Consider the following 22963-nt stretch of genomic DNA (forward strand, 5'->3'; position numbering starts at 1 on the left):
TCATGTATTTCTTCATATTTGTGTATTTTTCTTATTAGTTAAAAAAGTTAAGATATGCCAACTCAGGGAGATATTTATATTGACCCATATCCTCCATCCAAATCCATGCCGTGAGTCGTAGCCACGACAATCATTGGACGATGTTGAATAAATGAATCAAAAATGGATTTATTTTTTGGAACTTCTCCACAACATAGTGTTTGACATAGCTTCGAGCAAAATTACTTCTCGTGGAAAACTAAGAGATAAAAATTTACTCATTCAAAATGTATTTTTATGTTGAAAACAAAGGAATTTTTTAATAAATTACACCAATTTTGTGTAATTTATTAAAATCATTTACTTATTAAAGATTTAAGAATTTATAGTCTGCATAAAAAATTTGATCGAGCGTATAATTTAACCACAAATTTGATCGAGCATTTAATTTTAAACTAATTTTACTAATTTTATTTTACATCATGTTTTTAAGAGTCTATTTCAGCCTAAAATTGAATGATCTCCAAGTCATTACTATTTATTAAACGTTAGTGTAAAAGATCAAACATAACAATATCCTCCTCATGTTTATACAACACTATGATTTATAACAATATCCTCAAGGACAACTCACTCTACGACCTTACTTGCATCTTAAATAGATTCAAGTACAACTTTGAGCAATAAATAGATTGCAGTTAGACATAAATAGATTCACCAATATGCTTACATATACATGATCAATGAAAATTGTTCCTCAAGTACAACTTTGAGCTTCAATATTAATTAGCAAATTCTACCAAGTTAGAATATAACTTTAGATTACAGGCTTGAACTTACATGCCAACCTCTTATCTTGTGAGCCTGTTTCCACGTTTAAGTTCTTCCATTAGTTGATGTGCTACTGATTCATATCCCATTTCCCGAGCTTCATTTCAGTCAATCAAAGAAATCAAGTAAGAAAAATGTACAAGACTCAAAAGAGATATTATCAATGCAATAACAAATACAACTTAAGTGTTTATAGTCCAAAAGCGCATGTATTTTCATACACTATTTCATCTTACCTTCTTACATTTTCTCTTCTCTCAACATTTTTTATTTTTATTTTCACCATGCCTACTAAAATACGTTGCACCGTTAAATTTGAGCATATAATTCAACCGTTCAAAATGTGGTTAGATCCAATAGATACGCTATCAGAGTTAATAGAGGTTTTCAACCATTTTTTCTTCTTAGCAAATGAACTTACTCAAATGGTGAAACATATTGCACATGTTGTGATGGGAATAACAGACAAGAAAATGGTATAAAGTATGAATTATGATGCAAAATAGTGGAAATAACTTTGTAATTGAATGTTAAGATCCAGAATTACAGTAGAAGAGAATGAAAAAGATAACAAATTGGTAGAAACAACTACCAACCCTAAAGCACGCAGGCTTCCCAAATCACCAAAGGTGACCCCACACAATCATAACAGAATTATCAGGTAATTATTCTCTAGTACTATTCCTGTTTATATAAGCCAGCCCATGCGCCTTATGCATTCATTGCCACATCATCATTCTTAGCTATTTTTGTCTTCTTCCTACTATAGACTTTCCACACTCTTGGCTTAGGGCCCAAGTCAAGGCCCATTCCTTCTTTCACGTTTCTATCAACTCCACCCTCTTTAGAAACAGCCTTGTCCTCAAGGCAAAATTCAGGAAACTGCCCTTGTAGTATCTCATTATCTTCCCAGGTAACATCTTCTAAAGACTTGTTTTTCCACTTAATCAAGCTCTGCCACACCTCAGTATCCCCTTGTCTTATAGTTCTGGGACCCAACACTTGTTCTGGATACACATCATCTTCCCCATCAATCTCAAGTCCTTTGGGCAGTTGACCTTGCACCTGATAGTTTCCCACTGCCTTTTTGAGCAGTGAGACATGAAAAACTGGGTGTATCCTAGATTCAGCTGGTAGCTTCAGTTGATAGGCTACCTCCCCAATTTTTTTAGCTATCTGAAAAGGACCATAAAACCTTGCAGCCAGTTTCTGATTGATTCTCCTCACCACAGATTGCTGTCTATGAGGTCTCAACTTCAGAAAAACCCATTCTCCAACTTCAAAACTCAGGTCCCTTCTTTTCTTGTTAGCATAGCTTGACATCTGTTCTTGAGCCTTAGATAAATGCCTCTTCAGTTGACTTAAAGCTTCATCTCTGTCTTTCAATTTAGCAGCTACAACAGCAACTCTAGTCTCATTAGATAAAAACTTCACTATTGGAGGAGCTTGCCTACCATACACCACCTCAAAAGGTGTCTTCCCAATTGAGACATGAAAAGTTGTATTATACCAGAATTCAGCCCAAGGTAACCAGTGAGACCATGTTTTAGGATGATCAGAGGCAAAGCATCTCAAATAGCTTTCTAAACATCTATTAATCACCTCTGTCTGCCCATCAGTTTCAGGATGGTAAGATGAGCTCATCTTCAATTTAGTGCCCTGTAATTTAAACAGCTCCAACCAGAAGTGACTTACAAATATTGGATCTCTATCACTGATCACTGAATTAGGAACTCCATGCAATCTTACTACCTCTTTAACAAACACTTCAGCAATAGACTTTGCAGTATAAGGATGTTTTAACAAAATAAAATGACTATATTTTGATAATCTATCCACTACTACCACCAAAACTGCCTCATACCCTTTGGACTTGGGCAAACCAGTGATAAAATCTAAGGATAGATCCTCCCATATAGTATTAGGAATTGGCAGAGGTTGTAACAATCCACCAGGAGTTGTAGCACTATATTTTTGTCTCTGACAAACATCACATGCCCTGACAAATTCTCTGACACTTCTCTGCATTCCCACCCAATACAATGACTCAGCCAATCTTCTGTATGTTCTGAGAAAACCAGAATGCCCTCCAGCAGGGGTGGCATGAAATTCTGCAAGTAACCAGGGAATGGAAGGTGACTGTGGGGATATGACTAACCTGCCATGATATAACAACACTCCCTGTTTCACTTCAAATCCAAGATGAGATGCTGGATTTTCTTGCACCTTATTGGCCAGTTGCTGGATGTATGAATCCTTAGCAATTTCATCAAGTATTCTTACCCTATCCTCCCACAAGGGATACGAAACAATTGTATTCATCTCCCCTTCATCATAGATCCTTGACAGTGCATCAACAGCTTTATTCTCCAAGCTTGGCTTATATTTAACTTCAAACTGATATCCCAATAATTTAGCTAACCAACATTGCTGGTCTGGTGAAGAAACTCTTTGCTGTAAAAAATGTTTTAAGCTTTTATGATCAGTGTACACCACAAATTCTTTGCCCAGCAAATAATGCCTCCAATGTTGGATACATAAGACCAGAGCCATCAGTTCTTTCTCATACACAGACTTGACCAGGTTACCCTCTGACAAAGCCTTGCTGAAGAATGTTATTGGTTGCCTTTGTTGCATCAACACAACACCAATCCCTCTACCAGCAGCATCACACTCCACTTCAAAGGGTATATTGAAATTGGGAAGAACCAGGACTGGAGGAGTGGTCATTACCTTCTTCAAGTGTTGGATGCTTTATTTGCATCTGCCCCCCATGAAAAATTGTCCTTCTTTGTCAATTCAGTTAGGGGTTTGTCAATTTTCCCATAGTCTCTGATAAACCTTCTATAGTATCCAGTAAGACCCAGAAAACCACGTACACCTTTTACATTTTTAGGCTCAGGTCAGGCTACAATACACTCTATTTTCTCAGGATCCACTGCTACTCCTTTTCCAGAAATAATGTGGCCAAGGTAATCAATCTGGACACATCCAAATTTGCACTTTGATTGATTAGCTATGAAACTATTGTCTAATAACAGAGTTAAAACTAACTTCAAATGATCCAAATGTTCTAGCATATTTTTACTATATATTAAAATGTCATAAAAAAAAAACTAAGACAAATTTCCTCAAATAAGGCCTAAAAATATCATTCATTGTAGCTTGAAAAGTGGCAGGAGCATTCATCAGGCCAAAGGGCATAACAAGATATTCATAATGGCCATTATGAGTTCTAAAAGCTGTCTTACCAATATCATTCTCATGCACCCTAATTTGATGATAACCAGATTTTCAATCAATTTTTGAGAATATGACAGCTCCATTCAATTCATCTAATAATTCATCAACAATAGGAATGGGATACTTATCTGGGATTGTAGCTTTGTTAAGGGCCCTGTAATCAACGCATATCCTCCAACTCTTATCTTTCTTCTTTACCAAAATTACTAGACTTGAGAAAGCACTTTTACTTGGCCTAATGATTCCTGCTTCCAAGAGTTCAGCCACTTGCTTCTCAATCTCTTCTTTCTGATGATGAGGATACCTATAGGGTCTGACATTTATAGGACCATGATTTGGGAGGAGATTAATCTGATGCACTATGGACCTCTCAGGAGGAAGAAGAATCTGACTCTTAAACACCTCTTGGAAATCTCCCAAAACTTCATTGAGATCTTGTGATTCCAGAGCTGTACCAGCCTCAATGGATTGAAACTGAGGCCACCATCCTTCCAATCCACTCCTTCCATGTATATCTTTTAAGAACGAGTTCAGATCACCTTGACTATCTTGCTTTCCCCCAATACCTTGGAGTTTCACCAATTGATTTTTGTGGACAAATTGCATCGTCAAAAGCTTCCAATCCGTGAGCACCTCTCCCAACGTACTCAACCACGTCATCCCCAATACCATATCTAATCCTCCCAACTCCAGAACCAAAACATCAATCACTATTTCAATTGGTCCCAACTTTACCTTAACCCCCTTACAGATTCCTTCAGCCACCACTCTATGCCCATCTCCTAATTTAATCCTTTTTGCACGTATCGGAGTAACGGTGAGACCTAAAGCAGTCGTGATTTTAGGTGAAATGAAGTTGTGGCTTGCTCCACTGTCCATTAGCACCACCAAATCCACATTTTCAATTCTACCTTCCACTTTCATAGTTTGGTACTCCCCCATTCTACCCAGAACTCCCATAAAACTGCACTCCACCTCTTCTTCTTCTCCATCTTCCACCACTGCTTCCTCCATAATCACTATTTCCCCGTCTTCATTCAGCATCTCTCCCTCCCCCAAAATCAACACCCTCAGAGAACTCTCAGGACACTTATGTAGCGTGGGATGGTATTTTCCTCCACACTTGAAGCATAAGCCCTTAGCACGTCGTTCAGCAATTTCATCGTTGTGGAAGCTACGAACCCCTTTCCATTTTTCAGATGACCCAGAACGATGATTTGTATCGTTTTTGCGAGCTGAAGAAATGAGGGTTGTGTTGGAATTTCCACTAGATCCAGTCATATTTGGCTTCTGCATATGATTCGACCCACCCGTTTTGGTCGATCGGGTCAACCCATTTCTGTTAGTCAGCAACCCGGCCCAATCACTTTGGCCCACTCTGTCCAACCCATTTTTCTTGGTCCCACGTTTCTCTCCGTCGTCATCCTCTTCCTTCAATTCGTCTTCCACGTCCTTAGCAATGCGCATCATTTCCATGCGACTGCGAGGATTCAAGGTACGTACCCTCCGTCGAATTTGGGGCTGCAACCCACTCATGAAGTAACCCAGGTACTGTTCTTCAGGGAGTCTTCCAACCTGAGATGACAACCGCTCAAACGCCTTAACAAACTCCTCCACACTCCCCTTCTGTCTCAATGTTGATAACTCCTCGAAAGGGTTTTCCAATCGTCTTCCTCCATAACGCGCAATGAGTGCTCGTTTCAGCTTCTCCCAAGACAAATCATCCTCCGTCTCCATTAACAAGTTGAACCAGTGGATTGTTGGACCCTCCATGCTCAAATGAGTCAGTTTCACACGTAGCTCTTCCGGAGTGTTTTGGACATCGAAATAGATCTCCGCTCTGGTGATCCAAGCAACATGATCGTCTCCGTCAAACAAAGGAAGTTTCACCTTCTTCCCAGCTAAACGAGATTCACTCTGAGACGATTCACCCGAAGAACCTTCACCATCCAGATTCGTTACTTTCTTACCAATCTGCTTACTCAACTCAGTAAGGATCACGCTCTGTTGTTGCATCTATGTGGCATGTTGTTGCATCTGTGTGGCTAGAGCTTGTAACGTTGTGGTTACGTCACCCATCTGGACTTCAAGCGCGTCAATTCGATCTCGCATCTTTGGCTTTCTTGGCATCTACCCACTGATAATTGAAGGGAACTAATCCGGCAGGTCGGACCAATTGATGGGAATAACAGACAAGAAAATGGTATAAAGTATGAATTATGATGCAAAATAGTGGAAATAACTTTGTAATTGAATGTTAAGATCCAGAATTATAGTAGAAGAGAATGAAAAAGATAACAAATTGGTAGAAACAACTACCAACCCTAAAGCACGCAGGCTTCCCAAATCACCAAAGGTGACCCCACACAATCATAACAGAATTATCAGGTGATTATTCTCTAGTACTATTCCTGTTTATATAAGCCAGCCCATGCCCCTTATGCATTCATTGCCACATCATCATTCTTAGCTATTTTTGTCTTCTTCCTACTATAGACTTTCCACATTCTTGGCTTAGGGCCCAAGTCAAGGCCCATTCCTTCTTTCACGTTTCTATCATGTTGAGCCATACTACTCGTTGGTGGATGACACTGAAAAGAATATAAGATATGGAGAACAAACGGAGGAGACATGTTGTACTTGTATGTTACAAGTGAGAGTGACCATGAGTAGATTATGTTCACTCATATTGTGTTAGGTATGTTATCTTATGTTTTATGAATTTTAGTTTTTGTGTTTTTAATTTCATGTTATATTATGTTATTTTCACGTTACTGTGTTTAAAAAAAAATCTATTTTGTTATCTATATTTAAATTACAATATAATTTAATCATTTGTCGTGTTATTTGTAACAATATTTTAATAATGTTAACTTTTGCAGTAATGAAAAGTAATTATAATAATAATCATAATATCATTAAAATACAAATCACATGCAATAAAATAAGATAAATTATGACAAGATTGCTATTGATATCTAACATAACTGTAATTTTTGCAGGAATGACTAGGCATCCTACACCCGCCACATTTTCTCGTCTCATTTTCCTCAACGTCCGTCTCGGTCCTAAATGCGAGTAATTGCTAGACAATTGCTACACAACCTTTCTTTGCTCTATGCATGGCCAAACTGTGAACCACCTTTGGACCTTTATATATTGGCCAATATTGTACATGGGGAACCACGTCGAAATGGATGTTGTATGCACAGTATACACACTCATGCGACAATGATAAGGTAAATGTTGAGTCAAGACATTCTTCTCGGCTTCTTTCATCTTTCCCTTCTTTCTCACCACATCTTTTTTCTTTTTCTCCAACTCTTCTTTTTCAATTGCTTCCTCTTTTTCATCATTTTTTTCATTTTCAATTAATTCTTCCTCTTTATTTTCTTCTTCCACTTCCTTCTCACTTCCTTCCTTATCATCCTCCTCTTTTTCAAACTCTTCAACAACCTTCCTCGTCACCTATACCCCCTTACTAATCACCTTCCCACTCCTTGTAGTTACGACTTTACAATGCTCTTTAGGATTGGGTTGTGTGTTGGCAGTGAATGCTCCTCCTTGTTGGGTGACTTGAGCCAATTGTTGCGCCATTTGACCAACTTGCGCCATTTAATCTAATAATTGTTTTGAATTGTATGAAAGCATGGAAAGGATCAAGGCACTTTTTGAAATTGAGTTGAAACACTTGACCACATAAAGCCTACCAGTGAGAAGAGTGGGTATCTGATACCTCAATCTGAGCCAAATGAATCAAGTCTTCAATCATGAACTGTCAATATTCATAAGCACGATGCATAATGAATTTGCCCAAAAACTTTCAAAATCCAGTTCATGTTTGATTCACTTTAGGACTTTGATATTTTTACTTTGTTGAACCCTTAACCTTCTTGTACTGTGTCTGTTGCCTTAGGATCGGGGAACATTCAATTAGAGTTATGTTGTGTTTAAGTTGGGGAGAAATGGAGGTATATTGTGTCAAATATCATGGTGAATCCTAAAGTAATCTGACAACAATGAAGTGTATAGAAAGTAGAAAATAGAAAATGTGTACATTTGAAAAAGAAAAAGAAAGAAAAATCAAAAATAGAATAAGTTGTCAAGATTAGTGTGTAATATTGTTTATCGCCAAGGGTTATAATGAATGGTAGGGGAAGTTTATTGTTTTGAAAATTTTGAGCTTCCTCTAAGTTTGACTTGTGGTAGGGTTTCTTTCTATGTTTTCCTCGTGAGGAGACTATGGTTTCTATGTTTGCTTTTGGGTTGGGTTGTGACGGTGAGAAAAACACAAGAAATGTACACCCTTTGTTTGCCTTCATATATACAAATTCTTTTGAGATATAAAGTGATTTTCTTATTGTCTAATACCCTATCCCAAACTTCAGATGTTGCTAGTTCTAAGAGAAACCCCAAACTTATCATGATTAAAACACATACACAAAAGATATGTGTCTGCATCTGTTCCAACTATGCCTTTGCCTCTACTACCACCTACTCAGGAGATGTATCAGGAGCATCTAGCTATGGAGAGCCGAGAGAAGCATCAGTGGAGGGCTAGATACTATGAAGCTGAAAACTTGATTATGACTTTGGATGGAAAGGATGAGCAGAAGACTCGTGAGGTTTTGACATTAAAGAGGGAGTTAGCCAAGGCTAAGGAAGAAATCGAAGAAAAGGATAAGTTGCTTATGAGAGATTCCAAGAGGGCTAAGGGTGCCCGTAACTTCTATGCCCGATACTGCAGTTATGAGTCTGAGTCTGAGTCAGAGGATGATACTTCCACTTCCTATGCTTGAGGATTCCTGTTTCCTGTTGTTATTTTCAGTTGTTATTGCTGTTTTACATTTCAAAGTCTATCCATTGGCTTAGTATTTCAAAGGGGGTTATCTTCTGAGACCTCGTGATGTTTGAATGTTTCAGTTTGTTTAGTAATGTTTACAAATTTCTAATCCGTCTAAAACCCTTCGATAACATAAAAAAGAATCTTTTTGCATATGCATTAACACATCTCATGCATCATATGCATTCATTGGTCACAAAAGACTTCCCTCGTGCTCACTGCCTCCTGGTTTTTTCGCCGCAGTCTGAAAGGTGGCTCGTGCTTGCAAGGTTTACCAACCAGCTAGAATTCATCAAACAAGATTGTATAAAAGAAGAAACATGGCTAACATTGAGGAAGAAAATGCTCAGCTCTGCGCCGAATTGGCTGCTATGAAAGAAGACTTGGCTAAGGCTCATGACACTATGTCCGCTCTGATGGCTGCGCAAGAACAACCAGCCACATCTGTCCCAGCTTCTACTGAAGGGATTCCCTCTATCCCACTATCTATTGTGGCTTCTGATGCTCGATTTGTTATGCCCAATGGCCGTCCTTTTGGGCTCCCAGCTTTCTATGCACCAAATACCGCAGCCGGCATCTCTGGTGTTGCCAATCAAGGACTTATTCCTGCAACAACTTTTGCTTCTACAAAAACCCTTATGCCTCAAGTGACTACTGTTGTTACCGATCTTGTTGTACACACTGTGAAGCAGATAATCGATGTTGATACTCCACGTGGACAGGACCCTATAATGGAGGCTATGAGAGAACAGTTAAGAGAGCTATCGGGAGAACTCCGCGAGGTCAAAGCTAACCGTGGGAATGGTGTTTCAGCTAAGGCCCGTAATCTATGTCTGGTGTCCCGGTTTGAGATCCCTAAGAAGTTCAAAGTGCCAGATTTTGACAAATACAATGGGTCTTCTTGTCCACATAGCCATGTCATTCGGTACGTCCGAAAGATGGCCAACTACGCAGATAACGATGCCCTGATGATACACTGCTTCCAGGACAGCCTGGCAGAAGATGCGGCAGACTGGTACACCGGTTTGAGCAAGGACAATATCCATACTTTCGAGGAACTCGCTGCTGCTTTTGAGAGTCATTATGAGTTTAACACCCGCTTGAAGCCAAATAGGGATTCTCTTAAGTCCTTGTCTCAGAAGTCAGATGAAACTTTCCGTGAATATGCTCAGAGATGGAGAGGGGCAGCTGCCCGTGTTTCTCCTCGGCTTGATGAGGAAGAATTAACACAGACGTTCCTGAAAACTTTGAAGAAGGAGTACGTTGAAAGAATGATAGTCTCTGCTCCAAATAATTTCTCCGACATGGTTACTATGGGAACTCGTCTAGAGGAGGCTGTCAGAGAAGGTATCATTGTTCTTAAAAAGGGTGAATCCTCGGCTAGTGCACCGAAGAAATATGGTAACGGCCACCATAAGAAGAAGGAATCCGAAGTAGGGATGATATTCGGTAACCAGTCTGCCGCTACTGTCGCTCCTGTTAATGCAACTCAGTTACCTCTACCCTACCAATATATGTAGTATTCTCAGCATCCTTTCTTCCCGCCATTCTATCAGGAATATCCTCTGCCACCGGGTCAACCACCAGTACCCGTTAATGCCATTGCTCAGCAGGTACAACCACTGCCTCCTGCTCAACAGCAACATCAGCAACAACAGGGTCATCGGCCCAGGACTTATTTTCCACCAATACCAATGCGGTATGCAGATCTGCTCCCAACTCTACTTGCCAAGGTACATTGTGTCACCAGACCAGGCAAGCCTCTGCCTACCCCATTGCCTCCCAGGTTCCGACAGGATCTTACATGTGAATTCCATCAAGGCGCTCAAGGCCATGATGTGGAGGGTTGCTACGCTCTTAAGTATGTTGTGAAGGATTTGATAGACCGAGGACGGTTGACTTTTGAAAACAGTGTTCCACATGTGCTCGACAATCCACTTCCAAATCATGGTGTTGTTAACATGATCGAGGCTTTCGAAAGAGTTCGTGTTCCTCGAGAAGCACCCAGGTTGATAAGCTCTATCTCTTCCTGGTAAGGCTGAATGGCTTTTCTTTCTTGCTCAAGCAGTCGAGTGATCTCATATGGTATCTCTTCATCATCATCCTCATTTTCAGCTTCATATACAGGGAATTCAAAATTTTGAGGAACCATAGGGTCACTGTGTTCAACGGGTTTATTATGGTTCAATCTGCATAATATGATTGGAATGATTTTAGAAAAACATTTTTCATGCAGATTTTTGAAATTAATAAGAAAATACAAACGTTTTGGTTTTTTCTGGCATTACCATTATTTTCAAGGAAAAAGAGCACTAAAAAGTAAAAAACGAAGAGTCGCGAAAAAGGCGACAATTTTTATTAATAACGGCAATGCCGAAACAAACATGCCCTTACAAGGATATCACTTTCGCTTTGGGCAGAGCGAAAGGATTGTTATTTTGAAAACAAAGAAAAGTATGAGCAACAAGACACATTACATGGAAGCATGCATGACTAAAGGAACATTAATGGCCTCCCAATTTCTCACGGTGCCTCCTGGTACAACAAATGTAGGCCCATAACTACTTCCAGCAGCATTATCAGCAATAGCATTAATAAACCCAGCACTATAGAAAGTTCCTGTTGAAACGCTTGAGGTTGGGGAGAACCCAAGGCCCTCTTTACGCTTGTTCTCCAAAATCTGTATCACCTTGCCCCAGCCAGCAGCTTGCCCTACTTGAACAGCTTTCTGGGCGTCTTTCAATGAAGCCATAGTAGCACTAGCTCTCCGGGGTTCCGCACCTTCAACAGTCAGGCCTTGAAATGACGTCCCTTCAGCGGACCCTGCTTCAAAACAAGAGAAATATGACACTTGGCTAACCAGATACGCTTCTTTGCCATGTATAGTAACAAGCTTACCATTCCTTACAAACTTGAGTTTTTGATGTAGAGTAGAAGTTACTGCCCCAGCATCGTGAATCCACGGTCTTCTGAGGAGTCAACTATAAGAAGCATTGATGTCCATGACCTGGAAAGTGATCTGGAATGTCTCAAGACCAACGGTAATTGGCAGATCTACTTCTCCAAGAACATCCTTACGAGATCCGTCAAAAGCCTTAACCAAATAGCTACTTCCCCTTAGAGAGAGTCCATGATGACTCAACTGTCTCAGTGTAGACTCAGGCATTACATTTAAGGATGATCCAGTGTCCACCAGCACATTGGATATCATGTCAGACTTGCAGTGTACTGAGATATGCAAGGCTAAGTTGTGGTGTTTTCCTGCTTCGGGGAGTTCATCGTCACCAAACCCCAAGTTATTGCAAGCAGTAATGTTACCCACTATTCCATTAAACTGATCCACAGAGACTTCATGATCAACATAGGCTTGTTCCAACACTTTCATCAACACTTTCCTGTGGGCTTCTGAGCTCAGGAGCAGAGATAAGATGGATATTTTTGACGGAGTTTGCAGCAGCTGGTCTACAATCTTATAATCACTCTTTTTGATGAGCCTCAAAATTTCGTCCAGGTTAGATTCTTCAATAGACTGGCCGGATGGGCTAGCATTCTCGTCAACGGGAGGAGCAACTGGTGGAGTTATTGTGGCAACAGGTGTAACCACCTTCTTTTGGAACAAAGATGGAAGGACCCTTCCGCTCCTCAGAGTTGTAATTTCGCCAGCAACGTTATCAACCGTGGCTGGAGATACCAAAGGCACTTCCACCCCATTCTCAATCATAGCTGCATCATACTTGTAAGGGATTGCCTTAGTGGAGGCATAAGATACTGGGCCAGGTAACCTGATTACTAAGGGTCCAACATTCTTTGTCTGAGGCGCACTCCCAGCAAGAGAATCATGAAATACTGGCACAATCATACAAACATCACTGGCAATCAGGTATTTATTATCCATTATGCTCTGTATATCATCTCGCACCACACAACAACCCATAGGATCTTGAAGACATTCTGCACAAGAAGCGTGATCGTGACTGAACAAGGAAGCTTGGCAAAGCTTGACATGTAGCGGCACCAAAGGAGTAGCAACATTACGGACATCTAGAGTGGGAGCTTCTCGAGGAACACAAACTCTTTCGAAAGCCTCGATCATGTTAACAGCACCATGATTTGGAAGTGGATTGTCGAGCACATGCGGAACACTATTTTCAAAAGTCAACCGTCCTCTGTCTATCAAATCCTTCACAACATACTTAAGAGCGTAGCAACCCTCCACATCATGGCCTTGAGTGCCTTGATGGAATTCACATGTAAGATCCTGTCGGAACCTGGGAGGCAATGGGGTAGGCGGACGCTTGCCTGGTCTGGTGACACAATGTCCCTTGGCAAGTAGAGTTGGGAGCAGATCTGCATACCGCATTGGTATTGGTGGAAAATAAGTCCTAGGCCGCGGACCCTGTTGTTGCTGTTGTTGCTGTTGAGCAGGAGGCTGTGGTTGTACCTGCTGAGCATTGGCATTAACGGGTACTGGTGGTTGACCCAGTGGCAGAGGATATTGCTGATAGAATGGCGGGAAGAAAGGATGCTGAGAATACTGCATATATTGGTAGGGTAGAGGTAACTGAGTTGCATTAACAGGAGCGACAGTAGCGGCAGACTGGTTACCGGATATCATCCCTACTTCGGATTCCTTCTTCTTATGGTGGCCGTTACCATATTTCTTCGGTGCACTAGCCGAGGATTCACCCTTTTCAAAAACAATGATACCTTCTCTGACAGCCTCCTCTAGACGAGTTCCCATAGTAACCATGTCGGAGAAATTATTTGGAGCAGAGACTATCATTCTTTCAACGTACTCCTTCTTCAAAGTTTTCAGGAACGTCTGTGTTAATTCTTCCTCATCAAGCCGAGGAGAAACACGGGCAGCTGCCCCTCTCCATCTCTGAGCATATTCACGGAAAGTTTCATCTGACTTCTGAGACAAGGACTTAAGAGAATCCCTATTTGGCTTCAAGCGGGTGTTAAACTCATAATGACTCTCAAAAACAGCAGCGAGTTCCTCAAAAGTATGGATATTGTCCTTGCTCAAACTGGTGTACCAGTCTGCCGCATCTTCTGCCAGGCTGTCTTGGAAGCAGTGTATCATCAGGGCATCGTTATCTGCGTAGTTGGCCATCTTTCGGACGTACCGAATGACATGGCTATGTGGACAACAAGACCCATTGTATTTGTCAAAATCTGGCACTTTGAACTTCTTAGGGATCTCAAACCGGGACACCAGACATAGATCACGGGCCTTAGCTGAAATACCATTCCCACAGTTAGTTTTGACCTCGCGGAGTTCTCCCGCTAGCTCTCTTAACTGTTCTCTCATAGCCTCCATTATAGGGTCCTGTCCACGCGGAGTATCAACATCGATTATCTGTTGCACAGTGTGTACAACAGGATCGGTAACAACAGTAGTCACTTGAGGCATAGGGGTTTTTGTAGAAGCAAAAGTTGTTGCAGGAATATGTCCTTGATTGGCAACACCAGAGATGCCGGCTGCGGTATTTGGTGCATAGAAAGCTGGGAGCCCAAAAGGACGGCCATTGGGCATAACAAATCGAGCATCAGAAGCCACAATAGATAATGGGATAGAGGGAATCCCTTCAGTAGAAGCTGGGACAGATGTGGCTGGTTGTTCTTGCGCAGCCATCAGAGCGGACATAGTGTCATGAGCCTTAGCCAAGTCTTCTTTCATAGCAGCCAATTCGGCGCGGAGCTGAGCATTTTCTTCCTCAATGTTAGCCATGTTTCTTCTTTTATACAATCTTGTTTGATGAATTCTAGCTGGTTGGTAAACCTTGCGAGCACGAGCCACCTTTCAGACTGCGGCGAAAAAACCAGGAGGCAATGAGCACGAGGGAAGTCTTTTGTGACCAATGAATGCATATGATGCATGAGATGTGTTAATGCATATGCAAAAAGACTCTTTTTTATGTTATCGAAGGGTTTTAGACGGATTAGAAATTTGTAAACATTACTAAACAAACTGAAACATTCAAACATCACGAGGTCTCACAAGATAATCCCCTTTGAAATACTAAGCCAAGGGATAGACTTTGAAATGTAAAACAGCAATTACAACTGAAAATAACAACAGGAAACAGGAATCCTCAAGCATAGGAAGTGGAAGTATCATCCTCTGACTCAGACTCAGACTCATAACTGCAGTATTGGGCATAGAAGTTACGGGCACCCCTAGCCCTCTTGGAATATCTCATTAGCAACTTATCCTTTTCTTCGATTTCTTCCCTAGCCTTGGCTAACTCCCTCTTTAATGTCAAAACATCATGAGTCTTCTGCTCATCCTTTCCATCCAAAGTCATAATCAAGTTATCTAGCCCTCCACTGATGCTTCTCTCGGCTCTCCATAGCTAGATGCTCCTGATACATCTCCTGAGTAGGTGGTAGTAGAGACAAAGGCATAGTTGGAACAGATGCAGACACATATCTCATGCAGACACATACACAACGCCTAACTCCAAAATCAAATTGGGTTAACATACCTGAGGTCTTTAGGCTTGTAATATGGTTTGTCACTGAAACAAAAGGTCTAACCTATAGGCTCAAATTGGCTTAAAAATAAAAGAAAAATCAATATAAACAAAAGGTTGGCTTCAAAAGGCTCAAGGTATAAGCAATTTATCTTAGTGTGTAAAGAATATAACCAATCAACAAAAAAGAAAAATCGCAGGTCCTAGAAATAGCATTTGCATGGAACACTCTTATTTGTGAAAATTGAATTAATAAAATTTTAGCTTAACCTTGTAAGCTGAGATTTCTGGAATGCTAAGGTAGCCACAACTTCCAAAAACCTCAGCTTGTAAGGTTAAGCCAAAATTTTATTTTTCAATTTTTGCAAATATGACTATTCCATGCAAATGCTATTTCTAGGACCTGCGATTTTTCATTGATGTTGATTGGTTATATTCTTTACACACTAAGGCAAAATCCTTGTACCTTGAGCCTTTTGAAATCAACCTTTTGTTTATATTGAATTATCTTTTTTCTTTAAGTCCATTGGAGCCTATAAGTTAGACCCCTAGTTTCGGTGACAAACCCCTATTACAAGCCTAAAGACCTTAGGTATGTTAACCCAAATTGATTTTGGAGTTAGGCATCGTGTATGTGTATCAATCATGATAAAATTTTAAGTTTAGAGTTGCTTTTGGAACTAGCAATATCTCAAGTTCACTTTATGTCTCAAAAAGAATTTGTATATATAAAAAGAATGAGTTGATCCATAAAATATATCAGCCCAAAGAAGTGTTTTGTTAATTCGGTTCTCTAGTACTCTAAGTTCATTTATTTGTGGGAATTTTCTTGTTTAATCCAGTAGAATTTTCCCAACTCCACATTGTTTTATTAAACCTACTTTCCAAAAATATCCCATATTTCATCTACGCCCCGTTATAACCCGAAAAGTCCTTAAAAATGTATATTGTGATATTGACTTTGATTGATAGCTTAGAAACTTTGCAAGTTTTGGTGATATAGGTTTTGCATGTCGACTGTGTGAACCCTTACAAATATTCAATATGTTGCGAGAAATTGTAGAATGAATGTGTTGCCGAGCAATTTAGAGGTTGTGATGACACTAGGTCATATGTTATTTTGATAGTTGTTTTTATGCATTTGTAGTAGAGCTCAGATGATTCTGAAGCTAAAAAAGGCAGAAAAAATTAGAGACAGAGAAAAGAAAGCAACAATCATGTCACGATTTCTATATATCGTACACAATTTTGGGGAAAATTGGAGGTGTTCAATTTGTAAAAAATCGGGTTATGATTTCTGCATATCATGACACGATTTGAGGAACGTCTGAGGGAATTTTGAATTTTAATCGTGACACGATTTTTGAGATAAGGGCACAATTTTTCAGTTACTGAAAGAGGATGTATAAAGGCCAAACATGTTTTAATTTAAAGGGTTCAAAATTTTGGAGATAATAACGCATAAGCGTTAATAAATCCTACTCTTAGTCAGTCTTTATATTTTGAAGAACTGAAGATCTGGTGGGAAGCCATCAAAACTCATAGTCAGTCATCCAATTTATGTAATAAATCCTTCTCTTGTATTATTGTTTATGTTTTAGCCATGAGTAGCTAATTCCTCGGTGATTAGGTCTTAGTTGATTATATTCTAACCTTTTGATCAATATAAACTGTAAACTCTATTTTCTTATAATTGCAAATCTAGCTTATTCAATATAATTTGTGTTTAATGCTTTTATGCTCTTATCAACTATAAATTGAACACAGAGATTATATGACTACCAACATCAGCTTATAACTTAGATCTAATATACTGTTCAACTAAACGGATAATCTAGGGATAGAAAATTGTAAAGTCGTGATATCTAAATTAACGTTTATTCAAACCTTTGAGGATTACGGGTTCACCTAAGGTTTTAGGGAATTGTTAATTATCGTAAACTAGAGGAACAGTTCAGATTAGCAATTAGCGACGAACAAATGATTTGAAAGACCGGATCCTTTTCTCTTAAATTTCTTACAACAAACCTTTATTCTTAGCTATTTATTTTAAATCGCAACCCAAACCAATTGCCCCACTGCACCCTGCCCATTTAACCACATCCTTAATATTGATGAAATTGCTAAGTAGAAATTAGACCCTATAGATAAAATTTAGAATTTTTAATTATTAAAATTTCACTTTATTTTATCAGGGGCCTAGTTTTCAAGATTAGAATCCAACTTTCAAAGTGTTTAAGACGGCCCCGTGTATATGCTATGGCCTATGATAAACTCAAACAAAACAATCAAAACAGGCTCACAAGTCATAAGTAGTGATAATAAGACTAACCTGTGTGTATTGCAATCCCAGTTGGCGACATCTTTCGTTTCCTCATGCATATTGAGCTACATATCAATTAAGGTAATAAAATGGAGTCAGCATCTTGAATAAGATCAAAACAATCTACCTTTAAAACATTCTATACACATTTATGTCTGCATATTGATGGTATCTAAATTCAAAAGGCTAAGATGTTTATATTTAATAGCTCTACCTGTTACATATCCAATAAGGTCTTATTCCTTTCTCTTCAATGCAATGTGGGCACATCCATTCCTTGTTCTCTCTCACCTCCTCCATTTCTGCATCAGAAAGATAAATATAAGTTTTTAAATAAATGTACACATTTTTTTGTATTCTTTGAATATAATGAATATAATGTATTCTTTGAATATAATGTATTCTTTAAATGTATTTCCTTAAATGTATTTTTTTGTATTTCTTTGAATATAATGTATTCTTTAAATGTACACATTCCTTGCTCTCTCTTTGAATATATGCAGCTTACTTAACTTTGAATAGAAGTAACATCAAATAAACGTGACATCTAGGCTCTTAATGTGATTTTAATTTTTTGTTATTGATAATGCAATTTTGATTTGTTTAAACTGTTTAGGTGACTTTGGCCCAATTTGGATAAACAACTTAATCAAGCGCTTATACTGCACTTATCGTACACAACACATGCTTATATGCCAGTTTTATAACAAAAAATAGATACAATTAAACTATTTTCATATAACTAGGTTGTTTTCATAATCTTCTAGATTATGGAAGTAAACTTTAGTTCATGGACATGCCATAAGCTCTCCCAAACAGTCTCAGAAATGTTTATGTCGGTAGACAAACTCAAACAAGACAATCCTAACATGCCTTTATTTATTTGAGCATGTCTATTTGTTCTTACCTTCACCATAACGAACCTTGAGACAGGCTCGACAAAAGACACCGTTGCTTGAGTGACACGCTGAACAATCAGTCTTTCCTGTTAGGAATATGCTGTGAATCTGTTAGATCAGAGAAAAACTGTGCAAAGAATGTGGTATAAGGCATCAATCAAATCTTACCTAAACAAGGTTCATTCACGTCACAATTCCCACATCTCTTGCAATCTTCTTCCCCACACAATTTCTTTTGCCTGCATTTATGTTTTTCATCGCAATGTAATCATTACTTATCCACATACATATACATACACACGCAACTGTAAAGAATGCTATACTCTTTTAACACATTATTTAGGACTAGTTTGTTTTTTCAAAAGGTCAATTAAGTTTATTTTTAAATGGATCACTTTCTAAAAATGTGTTGACTTCTTCGTAAATGAAACAATCGTAAAGAGTCTATTACAAGCATTCCTTATATATATATTGATGTTATCAATGCCGGATTTCAGAAAATAGCAGTTATGTTCAAATTTCGCAACGCAACAGTGCTATAGCCTAAGTTTTGTCAATAGCATTTTACCAAAAATAGCGGTTATGTTTAAATTTTGCTAACAGAACAGTGTGCTGTAACCCTGCTATAGCCTCTATTTGACAATATTTTGTACCAAAAAGCGTATCGTGTAACAATAGCGATTTGTTCAACTTCAAATTACACTACAATAGTGTTACAGTCTCATTATAGCCATTATTTAACAACATTGTTATATATGCGCTTCTATAACGCAAACTGTGTTTGAACCTTCCACCCCCAGTAACAAACTTACACATTTTGGGACCAAAGAATACTAGGTCATTAAACTAATCTACTTTTGTGTAGAAAAAGGGTAAGAGGGCAAGAGAATATGGACCTGCAAAAATGGCAGCATATCCCCAAAACTGGATTGTAGATACTGCCTCTACCCCTGCTATCGCAGCGCCGGCCAGAATTCTCTGCTGAAAGAAAAAGCTTTACATCCTTCGGATTCAGTTCAATGAGAGGTGCATTAGCAGGCCTCTTCTCTTCTTCCCATCTATTTTTAGTTACAATGCAGCTCTTCTTCTCTTCTTCCCCTTTTTCCGTAGTTTCTTTCTCTGTCACAGAATTCAGTAAACCATCAGAATTCACAGAAAAACACAATGCTTCCCATGCAACAAAAAAGGTTAATAAGTAGACATTTCGAACCAGTGATCTAAATCTAAATATGAACAATTGGCAGCTACATATTCCTACACCCTTTCACATATATCTTATTAATCTATCAAAGCAGTCCTTGAAAATTTAAACCAGTGTGAAAAAATAGTGTGGCATACAAAGAAACAGGTTTGGAGGCTTAAAAGTAGTTGTTTACTAATATTTGATAGAGACTAAACTCTTAGGGCTTGTTTGGGTGGGGGTTTTGGAGGGCTAAGTTTATATTTTGATATTTTAAAAAATTAAAAGAACATCTATGAAGCACATACACAAACATGGACACGTTGACACCAATATAATTATGAGAAAATAACATAATTCAATGTAATCGCAAGTATCGGTGTCGGACACGACACATGTCGGACATCGGGACACACATTCAATCAGAACTGTCTGTGCAACAGAGATCATGACTAATGATCGATGAAGCACAAACACTCCTCGGATTAGGCGTGTCTCGGTGTCACACACACGTCGATGTCCGACATCGACACGACACCCACACATATTATTACACTAAATTATGTGATTTTATGAAATTATTGGCCGTGACGGCGTGTCAATGACCGTGTCTGTATCTGTGCTTTATAGATAAATGTCCTAAATATAACAGAAGATTTCTTTTTTAAGGTTCATTGAATAAATGATGTATTTAGTTTATATTATAGTCTAGATACATGAATTATTTAATGAACCTAAAAAAAAAAAATTCTCTTATATGTAGGACCGGAAGGAGTAGTAATTATCATATAATTGTTCAATCACACCTGATTAATTTAAACAAACAATTTAGAAAAGCAAGTCTTTCCCTCCCTTCCCCAACTAAACCGTCCAACCAAACATACCCTTCATATGCTAATCCAAACACCGTGTAATATATATTTTTCAAAAAAAATAAAATAAAATGATTATTTTGCTACATTTTACAAAGTAACCAACAGAGACAAGAAAACTAGGGCTAAATAAAAACCTTGTTTTGGCGTAACGGCGTAGCTGAAACTACTTTTCAAACGGTAAGATCGTCGCTGAGGAAGGTCGTCCAGCGTTGCCGCAGCAGTAACGGTACCGGCGGAAACATCCTTGATTCGCTGAGATCGGCGCACTGGAGTAAGACCATAAACCCTTTTAACAGGTGTACGTTGTTGTTTCTTAGTTGGAGTAGAAGCTTCTCGAAGATTCAAAACTTTATTCAAAATTCCCAAAGATTCTAACCTAGCCTTCAATCATTCATCAACATAATCATAATCATTATTACGTTTATATCATTAATCAATAATTAATCATAATAATAATGAAGAGTTTAGGGTTAATTGATTGATTACCTTGTTTTCTGACATGCGAGCGTTTCTAAGAGATTCGTAATCGGATTTTGAAGTTTCTTTCATTTTCATTTTCCCCATTTTTTTTTTTTTTTTTTGTGATGTGTTGGGTTTTTTTCTGAAGAAGAAAAGAAAACAACACTCGTGTGTGAAAAGACGAAGGAATGAATGAGTGTAACGGCTATATTTTGCTTTTATAGGTTTGAAGAGACCACAATTACGAATTGCACCCCTTTTTCTCCATTCAAATTTTATTCCTATTTTTTAATTGAAGATTATTTTATGATGTTTTTTAATTGTGAAATTCTTACATGAACTCTTACCTAAGAGATCATTCTTACACTCAACCAATTAAAATCAAACATCTCATTAAAATAATAAAAATAATTAATATCATAATTTTTTCTCATTATTTTTAATATTTCTCTCTCTTTTTCCACTTTCTTTAACCAACAAAAACCACCCACCACCATTTATTGTTTCCATTTCCTTAATCAAAATCACATTTTTTTTAAAGTTAATAACATATGTCATATTTTTATTGGTTGGGCCTAAGAATAATCTCTTAGGTAAGAGCCCATGCAAGAATATCTCTTTTTAATTTATATATATATATATATATATATATATATATATATATATATATATATATATATATATATATATATATATATATATATATATATATAGGGTTATGTTACAAGACACCTTCATAAAAAGTAGTGTGGTGTCTTTTATCAAGTCACACCTCAAGGTGTGATTTTCACTTTTTTAGTTATAACTTTGATAAAAGACACCTTCATAAAAAGTAGTTGGTGTCTTTTAACAAATGCTCATAGAGTAACTTGATAAAAGACACCTTCACAAAAGGTGTCTTCTATCATAACCCATATATATATATATATATATATATATATATATATATATATATATATATATATATAAACCTTTTAATGCAAAAAAGAATTATACCTTTTAAAATGAGCGAGTTTATTTTGTATACTTTATTATTGTACAATATTATTTTACATGTGTTGTCATATCAATTAATAAATATGAAATACATGAGTTGTCATATTCATTAGTAATTGATGTAACAACATATCATTGAAAACATGTGTAAAATAATTGTAAACTGACAATGTATATTAATTAAACTTTATTTTAAATTTAGTCATATAAAATTTCTTTTTAGTTTAATGTATTATTAGCAAAAAGAAAGGATTTACTTTTGATTTTTTTTCCTAAAGTGGAAATTTTGGGGAATTTTTATAAAAGGTGTAATTCTTTTTTACATTAAAAGATGTAATTTCTTTTTCCAGGCTTCGGCCCTCCCTTTCATCAAAAAAAAAAAAGAAATATTTGGTTATTTGAAAGAAAAAAATTGAGAAAAATTTGTTTTAAAAGAAAAATTAAAATCAGGTCATGGGGCTAAATTTAAATTTGGAGACCTATCTAATAGGGTCATTTATCCTTTGTAAATTTTTAGACCTCTTTGAAGTTCAAAATTTTATACCTCCTAAAATTTACAACTTCAATAATGGAATAAGAAGCTTTGAAGGTTGCGATTCGCGGTCATTGGGCTTTGCAAAGGAGCTTGTGATATTTTGTTCCTATTTCATCTTCTTAAATATTTGAAAATGGAATTTTACTCTTCTTCCTTTCAGTTTTGCTCATTCCCACCTCAAATTTCCACATTTAACTCCAGTGGCAGTTAACTAACGCTAAGTATGTAGCGTGTTTTAACTGTCACTGCACCAACGTTAGTTAACTTGCGCTGCCTCAGCGGCAGTTAACTACCGTTGATTTCTACTGTGCTGCAGAATAG

The 22963-nt window shown here is 37.8% G+C and overlaps 2 protein-coding genes and 1 pseudogene across 2 annotated transcripts; all 3 read right to left on the bottom strand.

Moving 5' to 3' along the window:
* Positions 1-547: 547 nt before the first annotated feature.
* Positions 548-21600, bottom strand: LOC146917249 (uncharacterized). The gene is made up of 8 exons (XM_085719064.1): positions 21139-21600; positions 20787-21033; positions 19494-19716; positions 18766-18836; positions 18606-18683; positions 17913-18000; positions 17708-17763; positions 548-907 (listed from the first exon to the last, which is right to left on the bottom strand). The coding sequence occupies exons 1-8, from the start codon at positions 21214-21216 to the stop codon at positions 831-833; spliced, it is 918 nt and encodes a 305-aa protein (XP_085575190.1). The 5' UTR covers positions 21217-21600; the 3' UTR covers positions 548-830.
* LOC146917250 (uncharacterized) lies at positions 4105-6294 on the bottom strand. Its single transcript, XM_085717826.1, has one exon. It carries the CDS (start codon positions 6067-6069, stop codon positions 4105-4107), a length of 1965 nt encoding a protein of 654 aa, XP_085573952.1. The 5' UTR covers positions 6070-6294.
* On the bottom strand, positions 11247-14738 carry LOC146917251 (uncharacterized; annotated as a pseudogene).
* Positions 21601-22963: the final 1363 nt, after the last annotated feature.

This window comes from Medicago sativa, chromosome 6 (assembly GCF_051527215.1).
Source record: "Medicago sativa cultivar Bolivia chromosome 6, Bolivia_mono, whole genome shotgun sequence".
Classification (NCBI taxonomy): Eukaryota; Viridiplantae; Streptophyta; class Magnoliopsida; order Fabales; family Fabaceae; genus Medicago; species Medicago sativa.

What these genes read in the sequence shown, in the direction of transcription:
- LOC146917250 (XM_085717826.1), bottom strand. Translation starts at nt 6,069, where the DNA reads ATGCAACAACAGAGCGTGATCCTTACTGAGTTGAGTAAGCAGATTGGT.
- LOC146917249 (XM_085719064.1), bottom strand. Translation starts at nt 21,216, where the DNA reads ATGGGGAAAATGAAAATGAAAGAAACTTCAAAATCCGATTACGAATCT. An exon ending in CTCGCATGTCAGAAAACAAG is followed by an intron (nt 21,034 to 21,138) that starts GTAATCAATCAA and finishes GAATGATTGAAG; the next exon opens with GCTAGGTTAGAATCTTTGGG. An exon ending in CGCCGTTACGCCAAAACAAG is followed by an intron (nt 19,717 to 20,786) that starts GTTTTTATTTAG and finishes ATTCTGTGACAG; the next exon opens with AGAAAGAAACTACGGAAAAA.